This window comes from Brassica oleracea, chromosome C5 (genome assembly GCF_000695525.1).
Source record: "Brassica oleracea var. oleracea cultivar TO1000 chromosome C5, BOL, whole genome shotgun sequence".
Taxonomy (NCBI): Eukaryota; Viridiplantae; Streptophyta; class Magnoliopsida; order Brassicales; family Brassicaceae; genus Brassica; species Brassica oleracea.
Genome location: NC_027752.1, coordinates 43,183,136 through 43,196,660, shown reverse-complemented (window position 1 = coordinate 43,196,660; position 13,525 = coordinate 43,183,136). Strand labels below are relative to the sequence as shown.

Sequence of the window (13,525 nt, the reverse complement as noted above, 5' to 3'; positions counted from 1 at the left end):
ATATATAAAAAATTTAATCGCAATCTCGAGTGATTGTAAAATACATTAAAAAGGGAATGACATATTAAATTTCTTTCAATCCTTTAACTTCTGCAACAAGATTTTTTTATTACGAAATTAACATAAATGGTGATAGACATTAAATATGGAAATTTATATAATTCTTTCCGGTTAAGGTTAAGGTTAAAGTCAAATATCATTTTTAAGACTTATTCTTGGGTTCACCCCCTAGGGTGAACCTAGAGGTTCACCAACCAATAGGATTGTGTTATATCATATTCGACGTCTTTTAAAAAATGAAACAAAATATTGTCAAATTATATTATGTTTTTAAAATTAAAAGGTAAAAGAAATAAATAAAAAATAGTAGTAAATTCCAAAAAAAAAAAAAATTCTTAACATCATCAGCAAAACACTAAACCCTAAATCCTAATCTCTAAACCCTAAATCCTAATCACTAAACCCTAAACCCTTGGGTAAACCCTAAACCCTTGGATAAATCCTAAACTTTAAATCAAAATCACTAAACACTAAAACACTCAAGGGTTTAGGGTTTAGGGATTTAGAGATTAAAATTTAGGGTTTAGTGTTTTGCTAACGACGTTAAAAATATTTTTTTAATTCTTTTTTCTGTAACTTCTATATTTTTTTTACCTTTTTTATTTTAAAAAACATAATATAATTTGATAATTTTTTGTTTCCTTTTTTGAAGATATCGAATTTGAAATGATGAAATACTATTGATTGGTGAACCTAGAGAATAACTCCATTTTTAATATGGACTTTTTTTATTTTAGCTCCTTGCATATAATATTTTCTATAATTGTATGGAAATGTACGAACAATTAGGGATTTGCAACATTCCTTTGTGGCAATGGGATATTCATTTTTTTTTTCAAATCTCCTGGGCCAGACTTTATTAGTTGTGTATATATATCATACTATCCTAATATCTACGGTATTACAACCTAAACGTTTCAAAACTAGCAAAGAAAATGAGTGGCATGAATTTCATCTCTGACTTGAGCCAAAGAAGTCTTTGTGGAAGATGGGTGAAAGTCATAAAACTTTGGAAGCAGTATTCGGCTGCTGGTGGAGAGACAAGTGAAATGGTTTTCTTATGCTATATATTCTTTCAATCTTAAAAAAAAATCAAATGTTACTTCTGCTAATCTATATAGGGGTGTTCAATTTTGATGTCGGTTCGGTTTCTTCGGTTTTTTCGGTTTTTCGGTATTCCAGTTTATAAAAAATAGCTACCATATTAAAGACCATATCTATGTTGGTTTGGTCCGGTTTATATAAAGTCAGTTTCCGATTTATTTGGTTTTATACCAAAATACCATAAATATAATCTTTTATAACATTTTGTCTTTAATGACATTTTGTTTCAAAAAAAAAATGATCTTTTATAATTTTGTAAATTTTACTTTATATAATTAAATATTGGCTTTAATAAAACACGAAGATACTTTCATTTTTAAATAGACTATTTTATTTTACAATTTAAAATAATTAGTAAACATATTAAGTTGATAACAATAATATTTTCTATAGAATAGAAAAATTAGCAATCCATAATATTATTAACTAAATATTAGTGTACATATATGTCAGCGTAAAAAAAATAAAATTATGTTTTTTTAATTTGATAAAGATGAAATATATCTTTTGACTTAAAACAAAATATTAAATTAGTAAAATAAAAATTTTAAGTATGAAGGCCATATCAATAAATAAATTATGTATATGTTACTAATTATATTATAGAATTTACATATAATTATACAACATATTTTCATTTTATTCGCTTTGATCAGTATAATTAGTTTATATGCCAAACCATATCCATATAGCGTATTTTAAAAAAATAACATCCATTCGGTATATTCGGTATTACCAAATTCAAAACATTTTTTCTATTTCGGTTCGGTTTTACCGGATTGAACTCCTAAATCTAAACCATGTATAATATCTCACTGTTGCTTTTACCTATTCAATATCTATTGATTAAATTTATAATTTTTTTTAGTCTATTCACTACGCGCAAGGCGCGGATCATCACCTAGTATATAATATAGGAATGGATGCGGATGGATCCCTTCTGTTAGTGCACATGTGTCTTTTTCACATGCCCTTAATGCCAAATGAGTGTGGCAACTAGCTAACTTTTCAGCCGAAATGTTTCTTTAGATAATAAACTCAGATTAGTAGTTCATATAACCAATATCGAAACCTATCAGATGACATACAAATCTTTCCTTTCTAGATACTTTGGAGAATATGGCAAAATCCAAAATGAATCACTTTTTTTTTTGTAGAAAAGAAGATAAGAACAGAAGCAGAAACTTAAAAAAAAAACAATAGAAGATGTGAAAGTAATTGAGAGTTTCAACGGCTGACACAGAATAATTGCACAAGGGAACTACTCTACCAAATCTCTACCCCTGTGTCGATTGGTAAAATATAACTATGATACGTCTCGCCATAGTGGTAATAATAATACGTTTGGTATGAACCATAATGGTAATACTACTAATTTAGAAGATCTTTCTAATTCCGGCCAGTTTCTCTTCGGTGAGCTCGTGTAAACCAATCTGGTGAAAGTTACAAGTTAGAATTACTACCGGAAGTGGTAGTATCAGTTACTAATTTTGGCTGTTTTGGTGTTTAAGGAAAACGGGGTACTAAGAACAAGGCGTCTGATACAAGTGAATCTCTTAACACAAACACTTCCCTTGTTCAGTACTTGAGCTAATGATCCATGTCACGAAGGCACTGACACATGCAGTAACTTGGATAGGCAAGTTCCTCTAATGGATCATGAAGTCGACACAAATGTAGAAGATTAAACACCGGCCATGTTCCTTCCATTTCTCAGAATTCGTCAGTTTTAATCTTAATTATCTAAGCTCACAACTTTAGATTCCGGCTGAGCAACAAGCTAAACAAATAAACTGCGTGTTCATTGATATTGTTTTGTTGTGTATTGTTCTTGGCATCGCTGCATACTTGTACAAGTAAGTTTCTTGTACACATGACTACATTGAAAAAGAAAAATGCTTCCTTTAACGAAACAAACTTTTATCCACTGCAGTGTACTGAAGTAATGAGATGAACAAGAATGGGCCCATCACTACTCTCTCTTGCCCTCTGCTATCACAGTTTCTTACCCGAGTCAGTGTGTCATGTGTGCGCGCGCTTGTTTCTGTCTGTATACGTGTGATCTTTCTGCGAGATTTTCTTCTAATTAGTCTCACGACTATTCAAGTTGTCTCGCTACATGATGAATATATCACAGTTGGTGGGATGCTAACCCGGAAAAGAAGAAGATGTGTTGGGTGGCTTGGAGAACCGTCACACTACTGAAATATGCTGGAGGGTTAGGTTTTCGGGACATTGAGACATTCAAGGATGCTCTTCTTGCGAAAATCGGATGGCGGCTCATTAAAGATCCAAACTCCCTGCTGGGCCAAGTACTTCTCTGAAAATATGCACGCCATACTTCCTTCCTAGAATGCCACCTTCCTGTGAGCGCATCTCATGGATGGCGTATCATTATGGCCGGTAGAGAGATTCTGAAGAAGGGTTTAAGCTGGACGGTAGGGAGTGGAGATCAAACCAGATTTAGGAATGATCCATGGCTGCCCAATGACCCCAATTGGCCCACCAAATGAAAGTGATATCGAGCTATTGGTTAGTGACTTACTCTGTCCAATATCGAATACATGGGATGTTGTGAAGATCAGACGTTACCTCCCTCAGTATGAGGCTCCTATTCTTCGATTGATTACAAGCTCAGCTCCAGCTCCAGACAGTCTGGTTTGGCTACCAGAGAAGACGGGCATTTACTCGACTAAGACGGGATATGGACTAGTAATGAGCTCCCACTTTGAAGCAGGTGCAACGCCAACGACGTTTAATTGGACTAAGAGCATCTGGAATGTCAAAACAGCCCCAAAGATTAAAAGATTTTCTGTGGAAGATCGTTCGCAGAGCGATCCCAGTCAGTTCAAATCTAGCTACTCGAGGCATACCAGCCTTTCCCTGCAAAAGCTGCAACTGCGTGGAAGATGATTTGCATGTATTCTTACATTTTAAGGTTGCTGAGCAAGTATGGGAGCTAGCCCCATTACTGAGTAAGCCAAGTTCGGCTGCCCCTTCAATGGCGATGTTGATCGCCTCGGCCCAATCCTTCGTAATCCTTCCTCCGGTGGGTCTCACCATACCTTTGTGGCCTTGGATTCTATGGCAGCTGTGGAAGGGTAGAAACAAACTCTGTTTTGAGAACAGAGTATTTTCCGGTATGCAAATTATCTCTAAAGCCATTGCGGATGCACGGGAATGGCAAAGCGCACAATGCTCGGATAAGGCAGTACCCTCTGATGTAGCACAAAGCCATTCTAGGATCTCATCTCTTCAGGCCCCTTCCCCTTAGCCAGAAACTGTTATCTGCAACGTTGATGCAGCATGGGATTCATTAACTTTAAATTGTGGGATTGGTGGTGTTTTTTCAGGTCGGAAGCATCGTCCGGAACGCTCCCCTATCAGTGACTCTCGTAGTGTCGTTTCATCGGCTCTTATTGCTGAGGCTATTACCATTCGTTCGACGGTTATGTATGCTGCCTCTTCAAATGTCAAATCCCTTATGATCCGGAGCGACTCTCAATCCCTTGTCAATACGCTGAGGGAGAAAGGCTCATCTCCTGCTTTATTTGGGATTTTATTTGATATCTACTATTTTAGCTCCTCTTTTGATGTTATATCTTTTGTTCATGTACCTCGGTTGAGGAATGTGTAGACTGATTCAGTGGCAAAATCAGACCTCTCATTGCTAAACTCATCCTCCATTGTTGGAGTGTAAACTCTATTTATGAATGAATGAATGTGTTTGACCCAAAAAAAAAACATCTTTAGCAAAAAAAAAAAGTTGAATATATACATACCTTATTACCAAATTTTATGTAATTCTATTTTTTCTGGTAACAATGTAATTCTATTCATTTATGGATAAATTAAAGGGAAAATTGGGAAAATAGACATTTTTAACTTAGATTTGTTTCAATAAGACTTTTTGAACTTTTTTTAAGAAAATAAAATTTTATTTATTGTTAATACCATAATACCCTTATAATTAACCAATTATGAATTTAAGTATAAATTATAATTTCCGTAATTGATTTAATATTAATTAAAAAGGTAAAAAAGTAAAAAAAACGTAAAAAAAACACGGTTAAAGGGTATTGGGTTAGTCTAATACTTTTTTTGTCTTATCCGCCGTTGTTATTCTCTCCATCCATTGAGATTTAGGGTTCTTGGAGATAATCTTTGTTCTTCGTCGGTGTTTAGTCAATCATTTCTTCATCTCTAACCTCGTTTTGGTGATCGAGAAGGTTTTAAGGAGGTTTCGACATGGATTTCTCATCACACGGATGTTCAGGGAACGTTCCAGTTTAGAGATGGATATCAGGAGAAGTCTAAATCTCTTGAGGGGAGATTTTGGTACTCGGAGAATTGGGACAATCGATTGTTTCAAAGGGATATACACAACGAGATCCAAGCCACTAAGGGCATATCTTCAGGATGCTATCTGCAGGGGATTGAGTTATGGGAGTCTAAGTGTGATACAGTTAATAATGGTTCGTGTCAAGGTTGTCAAGGTTTGTCTCTTTACTTGTGCAAAGTGAGATATGATAGGATTTGATTTGGAAAGAAGCTGAGATTGAGGAAGTTCAAAGCCAACAATGGTATGGAGACTACAGCTCAGGACATGGAGGTTACTATATGATCTAAGGAATTGTTTTTGGGGATCAAATGGTTTAAGGGATATATATATATTCTGCAAACCCTGGAATACATGGATTCTGTTTTTAAACCAACACTTCTTGATTAAGAATGAAGTTTTTGGAATACATGGACTTTGTTTTTGTTTACATGACCTTTATATGGGGGCAAAACAAAGGATCAAAAAGAGGGATATTAGTAGAACAGAAGGGGCATGGTGCTACTAACGAGATGACTACAAAGATCAAGCTAGATGGTCTTCTCCATCTATTCAAGACTTTGGGAATAACGATGATGTTGGGGCATCTGCCCCCACTTACTATCCTTGAAGGTACTTCTCTACTTTCCCTTGTATATACCATTTCGTTTTTGCATATTAGTTTTCTCTTTTTGGGTATCTCCATCTCCTTGACAACACAGAGACTGTGTCATTTAAGTTTGGGGGAGGTACCAAGTATTTGATGGATTGGGTCATGGTTATGGAGCACATACGGTTATGGAGAACATATAGTTTTTTTATTGTTTTGTCTTAATAAGCTCTATGAATAGTCTTCGGGTCAGTGTCTTTTATTATTGTTGGTGTGTCTGTTTTTTGCATATTAGTTTTCTCATTTTGGGTATTTCCTTCTCCTTGACAACACAGAGACTGTGTCATTTAAGTTTGGGGGAAGTACAAGTCTTTTATGTTGGAATCAGAGGATAGTTATGAATTCAATAGAATGTTGTACCAAAGCCTTTAGCAACTTCGTAGTATCAATGCTGACATGCTCTTTGCAGATCATATTTTGGGAAAATTTTGGGTCAACTTAATGGCGAACAATATTGCTTCTTTAATCATATCGTATTTTGTAGTATGGGAACCAAAGGATGTAGTAGAAATATATGGTCCATTAAGAAGAGAGAGAGACAAATAACGAAGGAGAGAAAGATCGTGGGAGGAGAAAGATATAGTTTAGATATGAGAGATTTAGGGTACATTTAGTTTAGATTTAGGAAAGATATTTATCGAAATATGGAAGTTTCCATATTTTTTGTGATTTGCCTATAATATGTAATGTACGTATATCAGAGTGCCGAAGAGAGGGTGGAAAGTTTATTCTTCCTTACGCATTTGATAACGTAAAAGGCAGAAAAGGTTATGACACATATAAAAAAAAAAAGTAGTTCATAGAGTCGAGGTTAGAAGTTGTAATAAAGCTATAAGTAGACTAAAGATATCTTGTTAGAATATTACCTGGCGAAATCTAGCTAGGATATTGAAGAAAGTTTTGTTTGTATTCTCTACCCAGGATAAATCTTTGTGTAATACTTACTATCCTATTTCTAGACTAAGTAGATGGCTAGAATGAATATTATATCCGTGCTAGAACATAAAATAAAACATGATTCTACTATTTTTAAAAACAAAATTTAAATATATAAATAGTCATACTAATGTTTCCAATGACTTACATATTTTTTTATATTTTTAAAACTTAGTTTACTATTTTTTCCATTACATAAGGATAAAACCTATCCAAAATGACTAAAACTATCAAAAGTCCTATTTAGACAAACAAAAATTGAAAGTGTCTATTTTTTCCAATTCTCCCTAAATTATAAAAAATATAAAATTCATCTTTCATGAACGTGTAAAATATTATTTAGCAGATTAAAAATATTATCCAAAGGTTTGTTTCAAGTATTATACTTGCCAGAGATTACTGTCCCAAATGATACAAAATTTATACAAGCCAAAACACTTCCTTTGTATTTTTTTTTTTTTTTGTACAAGAAAGTATCAAAAACAGACTTTTAGAACACACCAGCTGATATACACTCACATATTCACACACAAAAGAGACCACCCAAATGACCAATCTCTTCTCACGTCTCTAAATAGATGGAGCACCATCCAGATGTCCAGAAAACTCGACCGAAATAATCTGATTTGGTTACCATAAACTGCTCCAGACCTATAGCTTCAGTTTCATGATTCAGAGATACTCTGAACTGGTGGTGGATCAGCCTGACTACTGCTTGGAAGTTCAGCTGTCCTCCGGCGTCTCCTCCATTTTGAAAACTCGACTATACCCGTTGCGCCGCTCATGGTGAGTCCGAAACCAACCACTGTGGCTAAGAGAATAGACAAAACCGGCTGCATGTGAACCTGCACAAGTAAAACCAAACATAAATTAGGAAGATACAACAAGAAGCAGACTATCTTGATAAAAAAAAGACTCACCAATGAGAAGAAAATGTGAGAGAAAAAAACTACAAGGCCGAACTGAATTGTGCCGTAAATCCATACATATTGCTTCTTCACTGCACATTAATGACCAAGATCAATTATACTGATAATAAGTGATTTTTATGTCAAACTATTCACTAACTCTTACCCATTGTAGTTGACGTCATCGAGGCAAGAAGACCAAAAACACAAGAGAACGGTAAAGATATTGCAATGGCGCCTGATTTCATTTTGGTTAGCTGTAAATGATATTAGGACAAGGAGATGTGGCTAAATCTTGGTACAGAGAGAAGCGTACTAATACAAAATTTTCACTAAATATTAATTACCAGAAGCTGCTGGAGGAAACAAAAGTACGCAAGCATGCTTACAATGACAAGAATTGGAACATCCTGCCATACCCTGGAAAAGAAGGACGATAGTTACTGGTCAAATAACATCCATAAACATCGAATGTGGTATTTGTTTGGATTTGACTTGCCTGAAGAGAGTAGCCTCGGTAGCTCCAAGATTAAAATGAGAATCCTGCATGCGGAGAAGGGTGACAGGGAGGTTCTGAACCTCTTGCTTGCACACGTCACATGTTCTGTTTCCTTTAATGGTGAACCATTTGATTGTACATTCTTTGTGTGCTAGAGCTAATTCACCTCTACACATACATTCCATTTTGAAGGCTTCTGAATCTTCTCCCAATTCTACCAAACAGATTCTGCACACGGCTTCTTCCTCAGGAACATCTTCTCCTCCATCAACATTCGTGTCTGAAACATTTCACTATTATAAGGCACCTGGTTGGTTACAGATAGAACAAAAATATCTCAAGCTTTCATGTCTGTTGGCTTTAAAAGCGGTCTACGCAGCAAATCGCTGAGAAATTATTTTTCAAAACATCTGATTTATTGAACAGCAGTTCGGTTTAAATAATTTTAAATCGGTTCAAATTGGTCTAAATTGGTTTAAATCGAATTAAATGGGTCAATACCGAATAAATCAAGTAAAAAAGTGAATTATGCCCAATATAGTTGTATCGCCTTCACCATCGGTTTGTCTATAAACAAACTATGATATTTTTCTCCAATTTTGTTTCTTAGTGTAAGTTCACAAGTTTGTTTGATTTCTTTTGTAATATATCGAATTCTTTATATTTTATCCAAGCAGTTTTCTAGTTAATAACAAAAAAAATTTAAAATATGTAATATAAATGTAAGATATATAATTCGTTAACGTTTCTAGAAGTCCCGAATAAGGCACTAGTCCTATATAAAACACTAGTTACCGCATAGTTATTTCTTGAACATTGGTTAGTTCGAAACATCAAATGAAAGAAAAGTACAAATGCTCTAACCGTTAAGTTTATTAATATTTCTGGTTGGCGTCATGTCGGGAGTAGGAATAACCCGGAAAACACCTGATTGCCTTAGACTTCCATCTTTGTTGAATGCTGGAACTGAGCGTGATCGGTGAATATGCAGTGGAGGCCCTTTTTTCTGTTGAGACAAAGCATTTAAACTAAATTCTGGTCAAACCAACAATAAAGTAAAGCAGAAGCTAGCCTGATCAGTTAAACTTGTCTTACAAGTAAAATGAAATACTCAAAACATATTCTAATGAGACCAAGACGACGTGCGAGACAAGAAAACGTCTATTTCCAAAGAGATAACAGCGCAAACCACAGTATAATTTCACATGGATCGACAATTATTGAAGTTACTCACCATGGAAGCAACCTGATCAACCACATATCTCCCATGTGTGGACCCAGGATTCGAGTGAGCTATAGGGGTTACAGGCAAGGACTCAGTTTTCTTCAACCTTGGAGTTAAAATATTACCGAGAGTCCATGTAGACCTGCCCCTGCCGTTTCCTGAAGAAGGAGGAGACGCACCAAAGGACAAATCCGCAGCTTTCTCGATATCCATGTTACTGTTATTGCTGTTCTTGTTTTTGAAGGTCAACTTTGGGATCAGATTCTTCAGGCTATTGTTAGGTCTGTTTCTTGAAGAGGACGAACAAGGACTGAGGGAAGCCCCACGTTGGCTGATTCTAGGGCTCGGCATTGGAGAAAAGTTGACTCTTTTGGCAATAGGGCTTGATGTTAAGGATGCATTACGTCTCAAAAGATCATCTCCAGTATCTTGTGGTGTTCTTGATGAGACAATGCCTCGCCTCCATAGCTGCTCTTCCTCTGCAATCTCAGCATAATCTCCATCCTGCAACACCATTATCATATTAAAACACTAATCTTTTCACAAACAGACTCGATACTTCTATGTTATGAAGGATCGGATAACCCCTAAACCCTAAAAACAGGGGAGACTGATGATCAAATTCACCAAAACTAAAAAAAGGAAGATAGAAATTTACAATAAAGATTCAATATAGATGGAATAAAATTGGAAAACAGTAGGAAAAATCTACCCTTTGCGGTGGAGAATTATGATCATGAAGAGAGGAGCTCTTATGTTCTTCTTCACGAGGTCTAACTCTATCATCCATCAACCAAGCTGAGAAGGAAACTCAGGAGATAGAAAGAAAAAGAGCAGGGAAGAATCTAGTAAAGATTAAAAATCAGAACCTTTTTTTTACTCAGGAACCCTTTTTCAGAGAGTTCTCTTTTTTTCTGAGTTCCTGAAACTGAGAAAATGTGATCATTCATTTCAGATATATATATATATATATATATCATTGTCTTGTTTCTCAGTTTCAAAAGGTTATGCTTGGCCCGGCTCTTCTATATATCTCTTTTGTCCTCTTTCTTTTAATTAATTAATTTAATGCTCTCATCTTACTGGTAAGATAATCTATACTACTCTTTTGACTATGGTTAGCATTTCGATGTTTGGATATTGCTGGTATTGAATTATCTTACTTAAGTGTACTTCAATCACATATTACAATCTCAGCTATTTTGTTTTTATCATTTATCTGCACATAATAGACTAAAGAAGAGGTATATGTTAACTAAACTAGAGAGAGACAGCGGACAGAAGTTGCTGTGTAATCTTCTAGCAAGAGTCTGTGGTTACGTTTGGAAATTTTTTCTTGTTCTAGATTTGATGAGCTACTTTGTAATTGGTAGATCAATAACTTCGTCCATTTCATAGATATTTGTACGTAGCAAAATAACTTAACATGTAAACAAGTATGCAATGTACAATTGTCATTCAAATCTTTTTTACGGCAAACAAACATATTTCATTAATAAATATCAAAGATTACAACGTCAATATTCAGAACTTCCGAAAATAAATTATTACATAACTAGATATATGTCATTCAATTCTTATCTATCATTTCATGCAGTAATCCATCAAAATGAAAACATTCTTAAAATAAAATCTTTTTACTAAGAATGTTTTTTAAATAGTACTAGAGTTTGACCCGTGCGTCCGCACGGATATTATTTTTATTTTTAAAGATCAAATTAAGATTCATTATCTTTTTTAGGTTTGTTTACATTGTGTTAATATACTGTTCTTAGATATTTAAGCAAATAAATTGATATTGAATGTTTTAAAAACTGAACCGACCAATTGGATCAGTTAAATCATGACTTCTTTACTAAGCTGAATCCAAGTTGTTTCCAAAACAGATTTGTGTTGACCCAATAAATTTGACCAACGGCTCTGTTAGAACCGTTAGAATAGATGTCTGATTTTGTTGAAAATCTCAATTTATATTTGAAAGATTGTTCTTCTAGTGGTTGTACATCAAATATAGTTTCTAAATTTCAATGCATATTTGATTTAGTTGGGTTTATTATTAAAACCTAGTTAAACTTGATATATTAACGTTTGAAGAAAATTATTATTAAAATATTCCAATGAAATTGATATTAATGAAACAAAGCTTACTAAATTATTTAAATTAACGTTTTAGGAAAATTATTATTTGGATTTTCTATGAAACAATGCTTACTTAGTTTAATAGAAAATAACAAATTTATTGGGCATATAATTACATAGAAATAAAAAAAATACCCTACTTCCAAGTATCACATATATAATCTTCAGCCAAAAATCGCTGAGAATCTTACACAAACTAAACAATTGTAGAATTGTTTAATATCATATCAAATAATTTTGGATGAAAATTGCATAAAAGTTTAAAATAAAAAAAATTGCATAATATATTAACGTAAATATATTATAGTAACACTATATTCATGTGGGTAGTTAATTAATAGTTAATATTCAATTTAGAAAATGCATTAATAGAATTTAAAAATTGTACATTAGATTTAGGAAATGAAATTAATAATCAATTTAGTAAATGCATTAATAAAATTACAAAGACAAAGAATAATTAAATGTAAGTTTATTAATTACTCTAGCGACATTCTATTGTAAATAAATGGTAAATCTTAGGACTATTTCTTATTTGTAATTTTTTTAACAGATTAGATGATGATTGTGTTAATTAATAGGTACCCTTTTTAATATGGTGATTGCGTAGAAATAAGAAAAAGTGATTGTTTTTTTGAATTGAAGAATATTATGTTCTGATTTTCTGCTGTTAATGTCCATGGAAGTAGGAATCATTATTTGAATAGTATTGAGTTTTGGAAGGAAAAAGAATATTTTAGTTGCTGCAAAAAAAAGAATATTTTACTTTCAATTCTGAACACAAAAAAAATCTAATGATATCTACAATATACTAACTAACATAACCAAGAATTTTTTAAAAAAATAAGAAATTATAACTTCGGTAAACACTAAAATTGATAAACAATACCTTGATTAGATCGAAAATGTCGAAATTATAATATTAGTAGAACCATAAAACCGATAAACCAAAGCTTGATTTAATCATTGTACACAATATTGTTCTGCACAATAGATTTCCAATTGTTTTGTCTATAATTGTTTTGCTATGAAGAAACATGGACTTATCTTAATTATGATCAATCGTTTGGCTACAGGTTTACATGAGTATTGGTTTACGACTGGTCATACCTTTACATCAGTATTTGTTTTTCATATAATATAAGGTAGGTGATGAGGTCATACGTTTACATGAGTATTTGTTTCATATTAATATAAGGTATGTGATGGTTCAACATAATTAATTAGATTCGGTACGGGACATAATGGTTTAGTAAGAAGAGCAGTGATTTATTTGGTTTAGCATGAGTATTGGTTTAGTAAAGATAGCAACGATTTATTTGGTTCAGAAAATTAATGTGATAACAAAAGTGTAAAACTACAGTGTTTTAATCAGTGGCTTAGTTGGTAATTATTGAAAAAAATTCAGGATTAATTACAAAATGTACTTCTTTTTTAATAGATTAGATATGTACCGTATTAACTTCTGGTTATGGTCTTATCATGGGACACCATTTCTATTTTTTCTGGTTTTAAAGTATCTTTCCCCGGACATGTTCGCTCCATATATGATCCGATCTATTATTACTTTATTATGAGTACATTTGTTTATTTACATTTAGTCAACTGCGTATCTACATCAAATTATCAATGGTCTCACGAGAGACAGAGGGGGGGGGGGGGGGGG

General features: G+C 33.5%; 1 protein-coding gene across 1 annotated transcript; it reads right to left on the bottom strand.

The window, feature by feature from the left end:
- Nucleotides 1-7,599: 7,599 nt before the first annotated feature.
- On the bottom strand, nt 7,600-10,627 carry LOC106293925 (probable E3 ubiquitin-protein ligase MARCH10). The gene is made up of 8 exons (XM_013729559.1): nt 10,433-10,627; nt 9,730-10,224; nt 9,360-9,501; nt 8,463-8,775; nt 8,344-8,416; nt 8,163-8,253; nt 8,009-8,088; nt 7,600-7,933 (listed from the first exon to the last, which is right to left on the bottom strand). The coding sequence occupies exons 1-8, from the start codon at nt 10,508-10,510 to the stop codon at nt 7,754-7,756; spliced, it is 1,452 nt and encodes a 483-aa protein (XP_013585013.1). The 5' UTR covers nt 10,511-10,627; the 3' UTR covers nt 7,600-7,753.
- Between the last annotated feature and the right edge of the window lie 2,898 nt (nt 10,628-13,525).